At 44.8% G+C, this 20,232-nt stretch overlaps 1 protein-coding gene and 1 non-coding gene across 2 annotated transcripts in view; both read right to left on the bottom strand.

Annotated features, from left to right (window-relative positions):
• Nucleotides 1-8,699: 8,699 nt before the first annotated feature.
• Nucleotides 8,700-20,232, bottom strand: part of GPD1L (glycerol-3-phosphate dehydrogenase 1 like) — an 81,041-nt gene continuing 69,508 nt past the window's right edge. Inside the window, exons 6-8 of the mRNA XM_030190021.1 lie at nt 18,532-18,765; nt 17,133-17,239; nt 8,700-9,820 (exon numbers count right to left, since the gene is read on the bottom strand). Coding sequence (XP_030045881.1) covers nt 9,724-9,820; nt 17,133-17,239; nt 18,532-18,765 — 438 coding nt within the window. The 3' untranslated portion in view covers nt 8,700-9,723. The remainder of the gene's footprint in view (nt 9,821-17,132; nt 17,240-18,531; nt 18,766-20,232) is intronic.
• On the bottom strand, nt 16,475-16,599 carry LOC115460873. Its single transcript, XR_003940644.1, has one exon. It is a non-coding gene; the product is annotated as a U6atac minor spliceosomal RNA (small nuclear RNA).

Raw genomic sequence — 20,232 nt, 5'->3', positions numbered from 1 at the left:
CATCCAATCACGGTATTCCTACACAATCCTGATTGGACAATGGGTAGTCAGCGTCTGACGTCAGATAATCTATTTTTACCGGCAGAGAGACGCTTTTTGGATTAGATCAGCTATACCAGAAACGCCGTGCAGTGTATTCCAAGTACTGTGCTGTTGGTTTTTCAATAAGAATTTTTGTATAATTACTTAAATTGTAATATATTAACCTTTGTGTTTTGTATCCTGTAGTAATATACCCGAGACCTTGAAAAAGCAGCGAAACGCTGGCCAACGTCGGCTCGGAGTAATTGAATAAGGATCAACACAGCATGAAGCAACAATAGCATTGAATCTCAAGCAATAAAGCTAAGTGCAATGCAACACAAAATTCTTATTTACGAGAAACTAAAAATATTTTGAATTAATTATTGCAATTATTGCGGCCCTAGTTGAAATTTATACAGGGTAGTTTATCAGGGGTTTTTGCCTATAGAACTTCATCGAGAATTACCTAGAGTGGGTTTTTATGCCTATGATGAAGAGAAGACCGGATGGTCTGTTTTAGCTCCGACGGATTGATGTTTGATCTGGGAGCTCTTTGAGGCTTTTCCCCACATACTATTATAATTTTGTAATTTTGTATTAGGTGGAAGCTTTAATATTGTACTTATATTAAGTGACATATTGATGACTTAATGATCACAAGTATGAGGTACTGGCCTAATTAAATGGCAGGATGTCCCAAATAAGCAAAGCAAATTCTGGTTATATTTATTTGTTTTTGTTCTCCAGGATTTTTTTTCCAATTAACTGGAATCCACCATACATATGTTTAAAACATCACAGCCAGCAAGTGGAGGTGGAGGGAATATTTTAGCTCTAGTAGTTCAAGACAAGTCACATTCATGTATACTAGGTATATCCCTGTCCCCTAAAGGGCTTCCAATCTAGGTTTGTACCTAAGGAAATGGGGGGTTAAGGGACTCACCCATGATCACAAGGAGTGGCAGTGGGATTTGAAGCTGGCTTCCTTGGTTCCCAGCTCACTGCTCTAACCACTAGGCTACTCAGTCATTTTTGAAAATAGACCTGCCAAAGAATAGGCATCTAAAGAATTGACCAGCCCTGTGATCAACTGTGGCCATGAGCCATAAAGGAAGGAGTGACAGAGCTTATAGTACATGATTCCAGAGGAATATTTATTATACCAGGTTGTTGTGTCAATCAGTTCATCATTCAATTGAACAAACAAACACGTTCAACAATCTAGTCTAAGAAAATAGAAAATATTATCCTAAACTTTTCAGACATGTAGTTATGTAGAAATGACAAACGTTTGTCAGTACTGCTAAACATTATTATGGTGCAGCTTAATAGCACTGAAGAAGAAACATTTATCAGCAGTCTGTAGTCTGACAGAAGTGACAAATATCAGCACAAACAGTAAGAGTACCCATAAGATCAATCCAGATAAAAAAAGAATGCCTCACAAATGGCCAACCATAAAACCAAGGCCCTTCCTGCCCTTTTTATGTTTCTCAAGTAATATTTTGATAACTTTCCAATGCCCAGTTTGACACAAGAAATGAAATGTTTAAAAAAGAAATGAAGGCAAGTTGGTACAGCAACCATCTCAGTTTCCGAACACCCCAAAATGCCATCCAGCAGAACACCTTTTTGGTATATTAGATTTAGTAGTTGAACCAAACAGAAGCGGAGCCTGGATGAGGCAGGTTGACGGCGCGGGGGGAGCAAGAGTGGGCTTCTGCCGACGCGGGGGGAGTGAGAGCGGAACACATTTTCAGTGCAACAGGACAAAAAACAATAGACACCAGCAGAACTCCGTGCTCCCCTGGCGACCCACCTAGCTACACCACTGGAACCAAACAGTTAATTGTATTCTTTTAAGTTATCTTTGTATCTGTTTCCATTTTAAAGCTTTGATGCATCTCTTTTTTTTAATCTAATTTTCTCAGACCAAACTAAATATGAGTTTAAAAGATGTAGCATTTTTCAGAGCATCTCAGATCCTTCTCAGTCATGGGCAAATCACCAAATAGGGCAATATTACAAATCACCTAAGCAAGAGCTGAGTGGGGCTGATAGACACTGACCTGATATTTTCTTGGGTTTAAGAAAATTAGCTTTATTTTTAATGTTTGCAATGTACTAAGCAAAACAGTATTTTTTTTTCTTCTTTTATCACTTAACCTATCTTACTGTACATTGAGTTTAGCAGCAAGTATGAGGAACTTCTGCACAACATTGTTGATCAAAACTGGTGAACAACAAGAGATCTACCTGTAAAGAAGTCAAACACGACTGAGAAAGTGATCAAAACACAACAAAATAAGAAATTCCACTGTGCAGAAAAAAAAAAAAAAAAAAAGAGGGATCCATATTCTGATACTAGTGAGATCTTGACTTTTCTATCTATTTTCATTTGAAAATGTTGTAGAAATGCATGAACACAGTCAAAAAGATTGGGATGGAAAAAAATACCCCAGAACAAGTCAGCAGATACAGACAATCCTTCTGCTCAAATGATATGTGGGGTGAAAGGCTCCAAAATGATAAAGCAGTAGTGGGGTAAATTTATAAATGCTTCATGATTGACGTATAAACCTTAGCATCACCTTGATGGGCCCAGCTTACCATTGTTTCTAGCAGAAATTTTATATAACAGCTTTGCATCATCTACTGACCATATGAAATGACCTTGAAGAAGGTTCTGACTCCTGAGGGATTGAAATGTTATAATACAGGCTTTTATAACAAGATGCCTATGTGAGAAGTCCAAAAAGGTATCTCTTTTATAGAAGTAACACAGGTACCCAAGATCCAGCCTCTACAGCACACATAATGACTTACAAACTTACACCTGTTTTCAAGATGTAAACGTGTGCATGGCAGGTTCCTAGGGCTGTAGTTTGGGCACAGCATGTTGTTGTATATGTATATTATATAAAATGCATGCCTGTATGGCAACCTATATCTACACACTACATAAATTACAGTCCTGGGAACAACTGGTGCTTAGTAGGGCCCTGCCACTATGGATTTCCAAATAATCTTCTCTACGCGCCCCCCCCCCCCCAATCACACACACATACACAAAAATCCTGAGCTCCTATTCTCTCTCCTTTCTTTCTATTCCATTCTTTTGATATACTGCTTGTTATGTAATAATAAAACAGTATACAATAAAAACGTGATCAAAATAATCAGCAAAAATGAAAACTTACTTAAAGAAAACAGGCTCCAGGAAGGAACATTCTGGGATGGGTTGGCCGACTGGAGCAACCTGGAGGTAGGAGGTGGGGCAGAGCATGGCATACTATTATCAAGCCTTACTAAAAGGAACAGGGCCTCTCTTATGCCCAGGGGACTGATAACTCACCCATTCATTAAAGGGCTGAAGTTGCCTGTCATGATAAGTGTAAAGGTATTGAATAAGAGGAAGAGGAGCTCCATGGAGTGACAAAGGGAAGGCACATAAGGTAGGTGCATACGAGTCTATAAAGGTAATATATGTGCCTATGAAATAGCTTATCACAAAGCTCCTGCATTAAGTTACACCCGCTCTAAGCCAAGAGTAACTTTGCTTGTATAGTCCAATAGAAATAAACACATAAGTACTGATCTTGTCCCACCCTATCCATTCTCCACCCACAAGAATATTGCACAAAAGCCAGAACAGCGAATGCTACATACCTGTAGAAGGTATTTTCCCGAGGACAGCAGGCTGATTGTTCTCACAAATGGGTAACGTCCACGGCAGCCCCTCCGATCGGAGATCTTCCTAGCAACAGAGTTTGCTAGCTCTCGCGCGCGCCCGCGATGCGCGCATGCGCGGCTGTCTTCCCGCCCGAAATCGTTCGTGTTCACTAGTCCCGTACCAAGCAAAAAACAAGCCAAGGGAAGACACAACTCCAAAGGGGAGGCGGGCGGGTAGGTGAGAACAATCAGCCTGCTGTCCTCGGAGAATACCTTCTACAGGTATGTAGCATTCACTTTCTCCGAGGACAAGCAGGCTGCTTGTTCTCACAAATGGGGTATCCCTAGCCCTCAGGCTCACTCAAAACAACAAACATGGTCAATTGGGCCTCGCAACGGCGAGGACAGAACTGAGATTGACCTAAACTTTTTCAACTAACTGAAAGTGCAGCCTGGAACAGAATAAAAATGGGCCTAGGGGGGTGGAGTTGGATTCTAAACCCCGAACAGATTCTGCAGCACCGACTGCCCGAACCGACTGTCGCGTCGGGTATCCTGCTGAAGGCAGTAGTGAGATGTGAATGTGTGGACAGATGACCACGTCGCAGCCTTGCAAATCTCTTCAATAGTGGCTGACTTCAAGTGGGCCACTGACGCCGCCATGGCTCGAACACTATGAGCCGTGACATGACCCTCAAGAGTCAGCCCAGCCTGGGCGTGAGTGAAGGAAATGCAATCTGCTAGCCAATTGGATATGGTGCGTTTCCCGACAGCCACTCCCCACTGTCTGTGGGGGTTTGTCCGCTCCAGATAGGCCAATGCTCGCTTGCAGTCCAATGTGTGCAGCTGATGTTCAGCAGGGCGGGTATGAGGACGGGGAAAGAATGTTGGCAAGACAATTGACTGGTTCAGATGGAACTCCAACACCACCTTCGGCAAGAACTTAGGGTGAGTGCGGAGGACTACTCTGTTATGATGAAATTTGGTATAAGGAGCATGAGCTACCAAGGCTTGAAGCTCACTGACTCTGCGAGCTGAAGTAACTGCCACCAAGAAAATGACCTTCCAGGTCAAGTACTTCAGATGACAGGAATCCAGTGCCTCAAAAGGAGGTTTCATCAGCTGGGTGAGAACGACATTGAGATCCCATGACACTGTAGGAGGTTTGACTGGGGGCTTTGACAAAAGCAAACCTCTCATGAAGCGAACAACTAAAGGCTGTCCCGAGATCGGCTTACCTTCCACATGGTAATGGTATGCACTAATCGCACTAAGATGAACCCTTACAGAGTTGGTTTTAAGACCAGACTCCGATAAATGTAGAAGGTATTCAAGCAGGGTCTGTGTAGGACAAGAACGAGGATCTAAGGCCTTGCCATCACACCACACAGCAAACTGTCGCCAGAGGAAAAAATAACTCCTCTTGGTAGAATCTTTCCTGGAAGCAAGCAAGACTCGGGAGACCCAAGACAGACCCAAGGAGGCGAAGTCTACGCTCTCAACATCCAGGCTGTGAGGGCCAGAGACCAAAGGTTGGGATGGAGGAGCGCCCCCTCGTTCTGCGTGATGAGGGTTGGAAAGCAGTCCAATCTCCACGGTTCTTCGGAAGACAACTCCAAAAGAAGAGGGAACCAGATCTGACGAGGCCAAAAAGGAGCAATCAAAATCATGGTTCCCCTGTCTTGCTTGAGTTTCAGCAAAGTCCTCCCTATCAAAGGAATGGGAGAATACGCGTACAGGAGGCCTTCCCCCCAAAACAGAAGGAAAGCATCCGACGCCAGTCTGCCGTGGGCCTGCAGCCTTGAACAGAACTGAGGGACCTTGTGATTGGTCTGAGTGGCAAAGAGGTCCACCAAGGGGGTGCCCCACACTTGGAAGATCTCGCGAACCACTCTGGAACTGAGCGACCACTCGTGCGGTTGCATGATCCTGCTCAATCTGTCGGCCAGACTGTTGTGTATGCCTGTCAGATACGTGGCCTGGAGCCACATGCCGAACCGGCGTGCCCAGTGCCACAAGCTGACGGCTTCCCGACACAGGGGGCGAGATCCGGTGCCCCCTTGCTTGTTGATGTAATACATAGCAACCTGGTTGTCTGTCTGAATTTGGATAATTTGATGGGACAGCCAATCTCTGAAAGCCTTCAGAGCGTTCCAGACCGCTCGCAACTCCAGGAGGTTGATCTGTAGACCTTGTTCCTGGACGGACCAAGTCCCCTGGGTGTGGAGCCCATCGACATGCGCTCATCACCCCAGGAGTGACGCATCCGTGGTCAGCACCTTTTGCGGCTGAGGAATCTGGAAGGGACGTCCCAGGGTCAAATTGGATCGAATTGTCCACCAATGAAGGGAGAGGAGAAACCTCGTGGACAAACGGACCACGTCCTCTAGGCTCCCAGCAGCCTGGCACCACAGGGAGGCTAGGGTCCATTGAGCTGATCTCATAAAACGGCGGGCCATGGGAGTCACGTGAACCGTGGAGGCCATGTGGCCGAGCAATCTCAACATCTGCCGAGCTGTGATCTGCTGAGACGCCCGCAACGAGGAGACAAGGGTCAGCAGATTGTCGGCCCTGGTCTCTGGAAGGTAGGCACAGGCCGTCTGGGAATCCAGCAGAGCTCCTATAAAATCGAGTTTCTGAACTGGAAGAAGGTGGGACTTGGGATAATTTATCACAAACCCTAGCAGCTCCAGGAGTCGAATAGTCACCTGCATGGACTGCCGAGCTCCTGCCTCGGAGGTGTTCTTTACCAGCCAATCGTCGAGGTAAGGGAACACATGCACTCCCAGCCTGCGTAGAGAAGCCGCTACTACGGCTAGGCATTTGGTGAATACTCTGGGGCGGAGGCAAGCACAAAGGGTAGCACACAGTACTGAAAATGCCGTGTTCCCAGACGAAATCGAAGATACTGCCTGTGAGCTGGCAGAATCGGGATGTGCGTATAGGCATCCTTTAAGTCCAGAGAGCATAGCCAATCGTCCTGTTGAATCATGGGAAGAAGGGTGCCCAGGGAAAGCATCCTCAACTTTTCTCGGACCAGATATTTGTTCAGGGCCCTTAGGTCTAGGATGGGACGCATCCCCCCTGTTTTCTTTTCCACAAGGAAGTACCTGGAATAGAATCCCAGCCCCTCTTGCCCCGGTGGCACGGGCTCGACCGCATTGGCGCTGAGAAGGGCGGAGAGTTCCTCTGCAAGTACCTGCCTGTGCTGGAAGCTGAAGGATTGAGCTCCCGGTGGGCAATTTGGAGGCTTTGAGGTCAAATTGAGAGAGTACCCTAGCCGGACTATTTGGAGAACCCACTGATCGGAGGTTACAAGAGGCCACCTTTGGTGAAAAAATGTTAACCTCCCCCCGACCGGAAGGCCATCCGGCACAGACACTGGAACGTCGGCTATGCTCTGCAGGAGCCAGTCAAAAGCCCGCCCCTGACTTTTGCTGGGGAGCCGCAGGGGCCTGAGGCGCGCGCTGCTGATGAGAGCGAGCGCGCTGGGGTTTAGCCTGAGCAGCAGGCTGGCGGGAAGGAGGATTGTACCTACGCTTACCGGAAGAATAGGGAACCGTCCTCCTTCCCCCATAAAAACGTCTACCTGAAGAGGTAGAGGCTGAAGGCGGCCGGCGGGAGAACTTGTCGAAAGTGGTATCCCGCTGGTGGAGCTGTTCGACCTTGTCCCCAAAAACATTGTCCCCCCGGCAAGGAGCATCCGCAATCCGCTGCTGGATTCGATTTTCCAGGTCGGAGGCGCGCAGCCATGAGAGCCTGCGCATCACCACACCCTGCACAGCGGCCCTGGATACAACAACAAAAGAGTCAAAGACCCCCCTGGCCAGGAATTTCCTACACGCCTTCAGCTGCCTGACCACCTGCTGAAAGGGCTTGGCCTGCTCAGAAGGGAGCTTGTCCACCAAGTCCGCCAACTGCCGCACATTGTTCCACATGTGTATGCTCGTGTAGAGCTGGTAGGACTGGATTTTGGCAATGAGCATTGCAGAATAGTAGGCCTTCCGCCCCAAGGAGTCCAAGGTTATAGAGTCTTTGCCCGGGGGCGCCGAAGCATACTCTCTAGAACTCTTGGCCTTCTTGAGGGCCAGATCCATCACACCAGAGTCGTGTGGCAACTGAGTCCGCATCAACTCCGGGTTCCCCATGGATCCGATATTGAGATTCGATCTTCTTGGGGATGTGGGGCGTAGTTAAGGGTTTCGCCCAGTTCGCCAGCAACGTTCTTGAAGACATAATGCATGGGTACTGTGGACGATTCCTTAGGTGGCGAAGGATAGTCCAAGAGCTCCAGCATCTCAGCTCTCGGCTCATCCTCCGTGACCATGGGAAAGGGAATTGCCGTAGACATTTCCCGGACAAAGGTCACGAAAGAGAGACTCTCCGGAGGAGAAAGCTGTCTTTCAGGCGAGGGAGTAGGATCAGAAGGAAGACCGTCAGACTCCTCGTCAGAGAAATATCCGACGCCTTCCTCTGCTTCCCACGAGGCCTCCTCATCAGGCCTGAGGATGGTGGCCAGCCCCCAGACACTGAAGGCAAGAAGCGTGCCTATCAGTGAGCGAGATTATCCGGCCGCACTGGGTGAACGGTTTGAAGCCGCTGGAAGGCTTCGATGACATGGGCGGAAAAATCTCGCCGGCAAAATCGAAATCCACGATGGTGAAAAAAGGGCACCAAAAACTCACCAAAAAACGAACGGGCGACGAAAAAGGCCGCACTCGACCACGAAAGAAAACTTACGGGCCAACACTAGAAATAGAGGAAAAGTAGAGAAAAAAGACCGCGAATAGCGAGGGATCTCCAAGGGGCGCAGAGCGACCGAAAAAACAGCCGTCCCGAGCCGCGGAAAAAAGGAGACTAGCGAACACGAGCGATTTCGGGCGGGAAGACAGCCGCGCATGTGCGCATCGCGGGCGCGCGCGAGAACTAGCAAACTCTGTTGCTAGGAAGATCTCCGATCGGAGGGGCTGCCGTGGACGTCACCCATTTGTGAGAACTTATAAATCCTACCTGAGCACGTAACACACTGTTCTACACAATCACTTACAAAATGACACCCTTAATGACTATGACATATTAGCCAATCAAAGACTTGACCAGCCAGAAATAGAGGGGGGGGGGGGGGGCGAAAAACTGGGAGGCCTACAACATGACTGAAACATATGAATTACCTTTTTTTAGGACAAGTTCACCAGTTACACCTGGTTGGATATTATGAATTACATTGCATCGTATTAATAAAACTGCATCAATTTATACCCACTGCCTGTGTTGCATGAAGTTAATCTTTATGTGGAAGTGCCACCAGTGCCTCCACTATGGGTTTCTTGGCCCACCTCAAGTTTACATAATGCAAACAGTGCAGCAATGAGTCACCGGGGGGGCAAGTCATGGGATAAAGCCTGTCCTAAGACAATCCACCATTCAGTCTTCCAAACAAGAGAAGGAATTTACTTCAAATGGGACAGTAACACAGTGACTATGACCCATCACAGAAAGAGAGAAGGGAGAACCAGAAAGACCAATCTTAGAAAGGTACCGAGTACACAGATTGTTCATCATTTGCCTTGTGAAAATGTGCATTAGCTAGGACTAATCCTGTGCTTGATAATGCAAAACTGGGTAACGTACAATGATTGTAATTGATCATTAAAAAATTCCAATGTAAAAATATTAATTAAAACCCATATGTATGGAGTCTGCTACAATAAATAACTTTTCTTTTTTGAGGGGGAAAAGGGGAGGAACATCAAGGTGAGTTACAGAATGAAATCTGGTTATAAAAATATATGCACTACATTATGTATGTGGTTAGTATTGAACATCCACAGAATGCATTGTTTTTTGCCAGTAAAGTGACAATAATGCACCTAAGAACATCCTACATTACTTACATTAGATATGGTAGGAAAAACACCCCTGATATAACTTATCACATTCTTGTGTTTTAAGATTTCCAGGTGTACTTTTCGTGAAGATGAATAGCCCATCTAGAAAAGCCGACACAACTTCTCTTCATCAGTCTCTTCACTTGTGTTCCGGGTGACTCTGAAGGCAGGAGATCATCTCAAGCACAGGTTTCCCTTCATAGCAGATTTCATATATAGCAGTGAACAGTGGAAATCTAAAATGAGGGGCAGGAGTAGGGAAGAAAAACAAAACAAGGGTTCAGATCACCTTGCAATGACACTGAAGCATGCTGAACAAATTGACAGCAATGATGGAAATAGGGTTGAGAGGTTGGTTAAGGACAGAGGGATGAGGGAAGAAGCTGATGTTGGTTTAAGCTTGGGATTTTACAGGCTCATCCATTTAAGTGCTGCACGAAATATGGATGTGCAAACTGGTTCTTCTCTGCCTTTATCCATATTCAAACAGTACAACTTCAATGGCACTTAAAGAGATAATCCAAGCATCAGCTTTAAGGTGGTTTATTGGGCAGTCAAGTGAAAGTATCCAAACACTGTGGGTAGGTTTCACACTGAATCAGGCTGGGAGGTTTTTGCTTCTATGTCAGTAATAGCACTGAAACCCCACTCACAAGAGGCTTTGAAATCACTGCCCCCCCCCCCCCCCAATGCTGCTATCACAAAATGGACTCTCCCTCCAGCACGATAATACTTTCACCTGACCGGATAACAGTTTAAGTTTATCAATTTGATATACCACCTCTTCAAAGCACGAATTGAGGTGATTTACATATAACTATACAGGTACTTGCACTGTCCCTGATGGGCTCACAGTCTAAATATATTGTACCTGGGGAGATAGAGGGCTAAGCAACTTGCCAGGGTCACACGGAGCTGCAGAGGGAATTGAGCCTGGTCCCCCAGGATCTTAACCCACTGCCGATGGTTAGACAGATGTGGCAATCGAACCTGGCTCCCCAGGTCCACAACCCGCTGCACTAATAGCATAATACTTATGATACACCTAATAAGCATGCGTGCATTAGAACATTCCACACACACAGATATGATGCTAAAGATTTTCTACAATACGGCTTACCATATAGCTGAGGGACCCACAGCAGATATATGATGGGAACAAGATGAATGGTAGAGTCAGTTGGTATAATTTGATGATTGGCTAAACTCAAGGCAAATTCTTTGTATAGATAAGCAAGAGATAAGGAACTGATCTAAGTTAAAGTGGGTGTAGCAAGTTAGTCCAGGTGCAGAATGAGTGTATAGTCAGTCACCCTATGTATTAAAGGCTTGGGAGAGGAGCCAGGCTTTCACCTGCTTCCTAAAGTAGAGGTAGTCTCGAGATACATGTAGCCCCTCTGGGAGTAAATTCCAGAGCATGGGGGCTACTCTTGAGAAGACTGTTTGGTGGGTATCACATCGTATAATTTCTTTTGACGAGGATACAGATCAACCCTTCATTGCCTCAGGTACAAACTTAGATTGTGCGCCCTCCATGGACAGGGAAATATCCAGTGTACTTGAATGTAGCTCACCTTGAGCTACTACTGAAAAGGTGTAAAAAAAAATCCAAACAATGAACATATATACTTGATCACGGTCTTTCTTTGGTGTTTCTGGGACACAGACCATAGAAGTCTGCCCAGCTCTGTCCTTATTTTCCAACTACTGGAGTTTATTTATTTATTTGTTGCATTTGTATTCCACATTTTCCCACCTATTTGCAGGCTCAATGTGGCTTACATAGTACCGTGACGGCGATCGCCAATTCCGGTAAGAGAAATACAGAGTGGTCTAGTGTTGATGTTCATAGATGACAGAGTATTTTAAGTGATCAAGGAGAGAGAGTTAGATTTTGTCCAGTTCTGGTAAAAGTTTCGATTGTTTTGCAGAGTTCAAGAGTTTAGGTTGGTTCTTTCTGGTATGCCTTTGTGAACAGGCAGGTTTTTAACAATTTCCGGAAGTTTGTTAGGTCATGCATTCTTTTTGTGACGTTTGGATGTGTATTTCATAGTTGCGTGCTTATGTAAGAGAAGCTGGATGCATACGTTGTTTTACATTTTAGACCTTTGCAGCTTGGGAAGTGGAGATTTAGGTAAGAGCGTGCTGATCTTTTTGTGTTCCTGGTTGGGAGGTCTATAAGGTCTGCCATGCAGGCTGATGCTTCGCCATGAATAATTTTATGAACTAGGGTGCAGACCTTGAACGCAATTCACTCTTTGATTGGGAGCCAATGTAGTTTTTCTCGTAAGGGTTTAGCACTATCGTATTTCGTTCTTCCAAATATGAGTCTCGCTGTGGTGTTTTGGGCAGTTTGGAGTTTCTTCAAGATTTGTTCTTTGCATCCAGCGTAGATTGCATTGCAGTAGTCAATGTGACTTAGAACCAATGATTGTACCAGGTTACGGAATATTTCCCTCGGGAAGAAAGGTTTTACTCAGTTTAAGTTTACATATTGAAACATTTTCTTTGTAGTATTTTTCGCTTGGCTCTCTAGCGTGTGGTTTCGGTCGATTGTAACACCAAGAATCTTCAGGTTGTCTGAAACAGGAAAGGTGTAGTCTGGGGTGTTTATATGTGTGGGTTTGTTCGTATTGTGTGGAGATGAAAGGATGAGACAATGTGTTTTTTCTGCATTGAGCTTTAATTGAAATGTATCCGCCTATGAGTTCATGATCTGGAGACTAAAGGCCAGATGCACTATGAGCCATTAACGAGCAAGTAATAAACCCTGGCATGCACTAAATACTTTTTTCCGACGACGGTAGCAGCTAACGCAAACGGAATGCAGATGAGCAAATTGTGTAGAAACCCTATTGAAATGAGTTGCACTAAGCTTTTCCGCTTGCCATAACGCTGGAAAACGCTGGGAAATCTAACAAGAGGTCTGTACCTCTCGTTGGGGCTACGCGAGGGGGCAAAAATGACCAAGTGTTCGTCAGGAGCGTCCTTTATGGATGGCCTTGCCCCCACCCCTGAGGTCGCTGCCGCCGCTCCCCGCTCCCCCCTGCATTGAAATCAGAACTTTACGCAGCCACGGCCCCCCTCCCTTTCTTCCTTGAAATGACAGCTTCCCCGCCATCCTCCGCCCCCCATGGCCCCGCCTCCACCGCCCCCCCTCGAGGTCGTCTCAGCCGCCGCTCCCCCTCCCCTTTACGTCAGACGAGGGCGGGACAGGGAGGAAAGGAGGGAAGTCTGGAGAGGTGATCAGCTGTTGTTGCCGGTGCAGCGCCTTCACACGGAGGTGAGAGGCACTGTGAGGGTCCGGTGGCAGAAGGAGGGGAGCGGGTGGAGGGAGAGCGGCGGCGGCGGCGGCGACGACCTCAGGGGGGGCGGTGGAGGATGGCAGGGAAGCTGTCATTTCAAGGAAGAAAGGGAGGGGGGCCGTGGCTGCTCTAACGACGACTTTAGTGCATCCTCCCCCTAAGTTTGATTTCGTTTGTGATTTCTGTTAGATTATGTTTGAACGGGATGTATATCGTGACATCATCTGCGTAGATGTAGGGGTTAAGGCCTTGGTCGGATAGGGCTTTGGCTAGTGGGGTCGTCATTAGGTTGAAAAGGGTCAGTGATAGCGGTGATCCCTGGGGTACTCCACATTCTGGTTTCCCTGGTAGTGATGTGTTCGAGTTTGCCATCACCTGGTATGTTCTTGCAGTTAGGAAGCCATTGATCCAACTGAGTACACTTCCACCGATCCCGAAGTATTCTAGTATGTTTAATAATATTGTATGGTTGACCATGTTGAACGCACTTGACATGTCAAATTGTAGGAGAAGTACACTCTTGCCGGTTGTAATTTCTTGTTTGAATTTGGTTAAAAGAGTGATTAGTACTGTTTCGGTGCTGTGGTTGGAGCGGAATCCTGATTATGATTCGTGTAGTATTGAAAATTTATTCAGGTAATCAGTGAGTTGCTTGGTTACCCATGCTTTCCAGTAGGTTAACTGCCAGAGGGATAGGTGCTACCGGGCGGTAGTTGGTGATGTCATTTGCTTTTTTCTTCACGTCTTTATGTATTGGGGTAAGTAGTATATTGCCTTTGTCCTTAGGAAAGAGTCCATGTTGTAGCAAGTAGCTGAGGTGTGAAGTGAGGTCTGTTATGAAGCATTGCAGGGCGGATTTTATTAGGTGTTAGGACATATGTCCAGTTTACAGTGGGATTTGGCAAATCTGTTAATCGCTTGGGTGACGGTTTCAGTGTTGAGGAGTGCGAAGTTTGTCCAGATTCGGTCTGCTGGGTACTCATCCAGGGTTGGGTCTAAACAGTCAGTAAATTTTTCGATATTGATGGTGTTCTGTGGTAGCGTATTGCATAGGTTCACAATTTTCTCATTAAAGTAGTTGGCCAGTTTGTCTGCAGATGGGGTGTCTGTGTTGGCTGTGGTAATCGGTGTGGTATCTAGTAAGTTAAGAGATGGTAAACTTTATGGGTGTCTTTGTAGTCTGGCCCTATTTTAGTTTTGTAGTAAGACCTTTTGGTTTGCCTTATTGCATACTTGTATTTTCTTTGCATTTGTTTCCATGCGTTGTGTGTATTCGTCCTTTATTTTTGTCCATGCTCGTTCTAGCCTCCTAACTTGTGTTTTTAGCTTTTTCAGTTCTTCATTACACCATGGTATCGAGTTGTGTCTTCGTGAGGTTCCTGTTTGTAGTGGTACTATTTCGTCTAATGTGTTTTTGCATCTGTTGTCCCAATCTAGTAGATAGTGAATCGAGTCCGTTTATGCTGTCCATTCGTTTTTGTAAATCTGTTGCCAGAAAATTACCTGGTCTACTTGGCCTCTCGTGGTGTAGGTTGTATGTTCTTGTTTTTGGTTAAATCCTTTTTTACGCCATTGTAGGGTTGGGTTTAATTTGTGGTGGTCAGACCATGGTATATCTGACCATTTTGTATTTGATAGTATTAGGTTCTGGTCTGCAGATAGTTTGTGTCTAATGAGGTCGAGTGTGTGCCCTCTGACATGGATTGGTTGCATATTCGGCCAGTTAAGGCCCATAATAATTGGAGGAATTCCTTGCATTCTCGTGCATTATTGGAGTTTGGGTCTTCGAGGTGTAAGTTTATGTCCCCTAATATGATTAGATTGGAGTTAGTCACACAGGTGTTTGATATGAAATCCATGAAGTGTGATTGGCATTCGTGCAAGTTCCCTGGTGGTCTGTAGAACAAGACACAGTTAAGGTGGTCCAGCAAGGATGTATGGTGGATTCTAACTGAGGCGATTTCAAGTTGAGGTGTAATGAACTTGGCTATACTTGCTACGGCAAAGTGGGATCTATGGATTAGTGCTATGCCTCCGCCTCGTTTTTCTTTTCTAGTCCAGTGAGTGATTTTATAACCTGGGGGGCATAGTTCTAGAATTATGGGGTCCTTTTGATCATGGATCCAGGTTTCACTAATGAATAGTAGGTCCAAGTTCTCTGATGTGATCCAGTCTGTTATTGTTATTGCTTTGTTAACTACTGATCTGGCGTTTATGTATCCCACTTGAATTATTTGGTAAGGGTCATTTAAGGTCAAATTTATTTTGATTTTTGTTAGTTGTCTATTCTCCAATCGTGTGGTTTGTTGTGACCTTTCTTTTGTTTGTGCTGCTTTTGTGCGCGTATTGGAGATCTACCATTGTCTTGGTTGTTGTTAGTTTGGTGAGGTATGTTGTATCTGGACAGTCTACTGAGGTTGGGTATTGTGGGTATGATGTTGGTCTCTAAAAGAGGGGTGGTTAGTGTACAGTGTATCAGGGATAGGGAGTAGATTATAAGGAACAGTTTGGAGGTGTTCGTTGTGCTGCTGGTTTGTTTTGGACTGATGGTTGATTGCGCTTGATGATTGTGATGTGGGTTTAGTTTATAGGATGGTATCTAAGGATCTGAGGTGGCTCTAATGTTTTGTACCTCATGCGCCGCAATCCCCGTTCTTCTTCTCACCTAGTCGTCTCGGTCATCGCAGATGATGTGTGTTGGGTCACGCGAAGCTCTTGTTTGGCCCACAGCTTTGTTCGTTACCTCTGCGGAACTGCCCTCGCAGGCTCTCACACCTCTCGCTGCTACTGATGTCTTGAACTCGGTCGTTCCGCGTGTTCGGCCACCATAGCTCCTGTGATCCCAGGACAGCTCTTCTGAATGCTGGTGGTCCTTGTGCCGCTACGCACTAGACTCGGCACAGGCAGGCGGTGGTGGAACTTCCCTAAATGCTGGTGGTCTTTGTGCCGTTTCGTTCTAGGCTCGGTATGCCGTGTGGCGGGGGAACTCTGGGAGCGGAATCGCCAATGGTACGCTCCTTGTGGTGGTCTGCCTGGGGAGGGTCGGCCGACTACCTCGCTCCTGGGTGGCTGACAGACGGCAGGGGAGCTCTGGGAGCTTGATCGCCAGCGGCAGGCTCTTCGTGGTAGTCTGCCCTGGGAGGGCTGGCTGACTGCCTCACTCCTGGGTGGTTGACAGACGGCAAGGGAGCTCCAGGAGTGTGATCGCCAGCGGCGGTTTCCTCGTGGCAGTCTGCCCGGGGAGTGTCGGTCGTCTCCCTCACTCCTGGGTGGCTGACCGACGGCGGGGGAACTCCGGGAGCGTGAATGCCAGTGGCTGGCTCGTCTTAGTAGTCTGTGCGGGGAGGGCCAACCGACTGTCTCGCTTCTGGTTGCTGACGGGCAGGGAAGTAGAGCCAGGCGCGTGGCCGCTGGCTCGTGTTGTACCTCGCGTGGAGAGGCCACAATTAAACTGGGAAATTCAATGCCAGGTTTTGAGCTTGGTGCTAACGGGTTATTTTCAGCAGACAGGGTTCCGCCACACAGGAAATGATGAAAGCAAGGAGTTGTCATCAAAGCCCAAGCCAGCCTATCCAAATCAGACTTGTAACTTGGTTAGATGCCACGAAGTAGGTGACAATGCCTTAACTGTATGCGTGTTGTATAGGTCACAAGGACCTCTTCCATCCTTATCAAGGGAAGTGCTAACCTTCTCTCCTTTCATATATACCTTGGTGCAATGCTTACAGTATGAACTTTTCAATTCATTTCTCCATATGTATGCTATTTTTCCTTGCTATCTCTTGATTAGGTTTTTTAAAAATGTAATTTACATATTCAGTATTCATGTTGATAAGATTTTTAGTTTTTTACAATAAGATTTTGGATTGTAATTTAATATGTATGGTTTAAATAAACAAACAATACGACCACTGAAACATTATCTACTTATCTATTTATTTGCCTTTTAGTTTGTGTCCATCATTAACAGCCCCTGAAACACCCTATGGCAAATGTGGCAATGTCAGGACTTTAATGGTGGACTTTTAATAATGTTTTTAATAATACTTATATATATTTCTCTTTGTTTTGGTTTGTTTGCAAGTAGGTTGCTTTTCTTCTGGACCTTACATATAACATTAGTCATTCACAGAAAAAAAAGCCACCAAATTTCCATGTTCTATACCAGAAACCAAGCTGCAGCTAATCCCTGAAGGATTGCAGAGCTATGTCATCAGTATACAAGGGATGAGGGAAGACTTACTTATGCACCAGTGCTCTCTGTTGGAGGATCCGGTGGACTTCTGCAGCAGTCTGTGGCCCTTGGAGTTTCTGACCATTTAGCATCTCCCGTTCTAGATCTTCAATAGTCTAAAATTCATACAAACACCAGAAAGCATGAAAGAACATGTTATACGCTTTGGGCATTTCTCAAAATACAAGGAAAATAAAATTCTATTTGTAGACACCATCTACAATGAAAAATAAATGGTCTCTGCAGATACTGGTGAGGGACGGACATGCAGAACAGATTTATTAATTTGATTTTTTTTAATAATCTGTATTTAAAAAATTTACACAGTGTAAAGTTAAAAAAAAACACACAGGAGACTGTATGGATGCAAATATCACAGCTGGTGCTGTCACTAGTTTTACCCTTTACAAATACTTCTTTGTCTCTGGCATACATGTTTGTATATCAGTTTCTCTAGATGTGCCGACTTGAGTTACAGGCATTAAGAAGGTAATTTTACAAAAGGGTGCCTGGAAGGGGCCTACTTAGGTGCTATTTCCTAAAGACACATAGGTGCCTATGTCATTACAAAATACTGGTGTACGTGGAAGAAATCACAATTTTACCTACTCTCAAGCTGGTGTAAATATCCACACATACCTTATTCAAGGATATATGTAGATTAGCATACTTTATAATCTAAATGCACAATTGCTAACTCCAACAATACTGTATACACGACTACTGTATTGTAGAAAATCATCAGCATTATATCTATGTTAGTTGAATGTTCTAATGCATGCTTATTAGGGGTATCATATTTGTAGTATGCTAACATTGTATTATATCTCTGGCATTTGAATTTCAGTGCTGTTAAATGTGTATATTTTTGATACTGTTTCATGGTAGTTCTATTATTAGGTTTCAATCTACTGTTTTCAAATACCTCATTTATCGTATTTATGTTTATACTTGGCTATTTTAGTATTGTTAAGTTGTTAACAAAAATTCTGTTTTATGTTAAACTGTACCTGCTGTACACCACCTTGGGTGAATCTCTTCATAAAGACAGTTAATAAATTCCAATGATGATGGTGTGTACATTTACACCTATTGGTATTTTAGAAGAGGCTAATTAGATGCATATAAGACATATGTGCAAAACTGACTTTATAAAATTATCTTCTATAGGACTTGTTTTGTACCCTGTCTTGGCATAGAATTTACTGTACATGCCAGGGAATTTCTCTCTGGTTCCCGAACTCCTTCTGCATGGAATTTGCTTCAGAGCAATGACAAGACAGTGGTCCTCTTCAGGTTATGACTTTCAAGACCTCATACTTAGAATACTGAGAAATTGAATGTGCCAAATTTGGAGACAAAGCGAGTACATGTGATGGGGGGTGGGGGAGATGGGACTTACAATTACCTTTCCATGTCTTACGAAGGCTTCAGCTACTTTCCGATTCCGGCCTCCATAGCATGTTGTGATGAGATCGGCCACGCCACAACTCTCCAAGAAGGTGGAAATGGAAACAGGCCCCTTGCAAAAGATTTTAGCAAAGGCAATCATCTCCATCAGACCAAGGCGGATAATGGCAGCTTTGGTGTTATCACCACAGCCAAGGCCATCACAAAAACCAGCTCCCACTGCCACAATATTCTTAGAGAGAGAGAAATCAAAACAGGCTGTGAAATCAAGAAGTAGAGCAGATGAAGTTCTCAAAGCATGAAAGCATTAAGACCAGAAAGCGTTATAAACCAAGGCTTGCTCTGTTGTGCAACCTCTTTGAGATAGATGATGTAAACCATAGGTGATTATGAACCGTCCTGCTTCCAAATCCTAGTGTCGCCCTACGTAATACCTCCCTGTATCCAATGGTTCAATCCAGGGCCAACGTCTAGGAGTAATGCAACCTCTACAGGCAACTTACAATAACATCTTTTAAAGGGGCATTCAGATTCCTCTAAGACCAAAAAGATACTGGGAAAACTGCACTAAACCCCACTCCAAACTAACATGATATCAAAATATTCACAAATATGACACAAACGGATGATCTTATGGACAAATGGGATAACCTTCAATTTTGCCAATTTGCTGCTCTTTGGATCTAGTGCATCAAGTTATCAATATTTACTTACAGAGAAGTGGACTAAGCTAAAAGCCAATTAATTTTGCATATTTTGCATGTGATTGAATGGGCTAGCCCCACTGGCTACTGGGGCACCTGGGCCAAACACCTAGAACATAAGAATTGCCATACTGGGACAGATTGAATGTTCATCAAGCCCAGTATTCCGTTTCCAACAGTGGCCAATCCAGGTCACAAATACCTGGCAAGATACCAGAAGAGTAAAACAGATTTTATGCTGCTTATCCATCTTAATAATGGCTTGCGGACTTTTCTTCTAGGAAAGAAACGCTATGTTGAATGCTTTTACCACATTTTCTTGGCAATGCATTCCAGAGTTTAATTATACACTGAGTGAAGAAATATTTTCTCCGATTTGTTTTAAATGTACTACTTAGTAGCATCATTGAATGCTCTCTAGTCCTTGTAATTTTGGAAAGAGTAAACAATCTATTCACGTCTACCCATTCCACTCCACTCAGTATTTTGGTGTATTCTGAGTGGAGTGGAATGGGATGATGTAAATCAAGGGAGCATACAATGAAGCTACTAAGTAGCACATTTAAAACAAATTGGAAATAAATATTTCTTCAGTCAGGGGGGAGGCCTTTTACAAAGCCGTGCTAGTCTCGACATTTACTTCCAGCTGATTTTTACCATGAGCTAAAAACAGCTTTGTAAAAGACCCCCCCTCAATGTGTAAATTAAACTCTGGAATTTGTTGCCAGAAAATGTGGTAAAAGTTCGGAAAAATTCCTAAAAGCAAAGTCCATAAACCTAAGATGGCCTTGGGAAAATCTATTGCTTATTCCTGGAATAAGCAGCATAAAATTTGTTTTACTCTTTTGGGATCCTGCACAGTTACTTGTGATCTGGATCGACCACTATTGGAAACAGGTACTGGGCTTGATGGATCTTCAGTCTAGCACAGTATGGCAATGTTTATCTACTATCTCCCTCTTTGTTTGTATTCTGCTTTGTGAATTGATGCACTA

Source organism: Microcaecilia unicolor, chromosome 1 (genome assembly GCF_901765095.1).
Source record: "Microcaecilia unicolor chromosome 1, aMicUni1.1, whole genome shotgun sequence".
In the NCBI taxonomy this organism is placed as follows: Eukaryota; Metazoa; Chordata; class Amphibia; order Gymnophiona; family Siphonopidae; genus Microcaecilia; species Microcaecilia unicolor.
The sequence above is the reverse complement of the archived record's forward strand: the minus strand, read 5'-3'. Positions and strand labels throughout refer to the sequence as shown.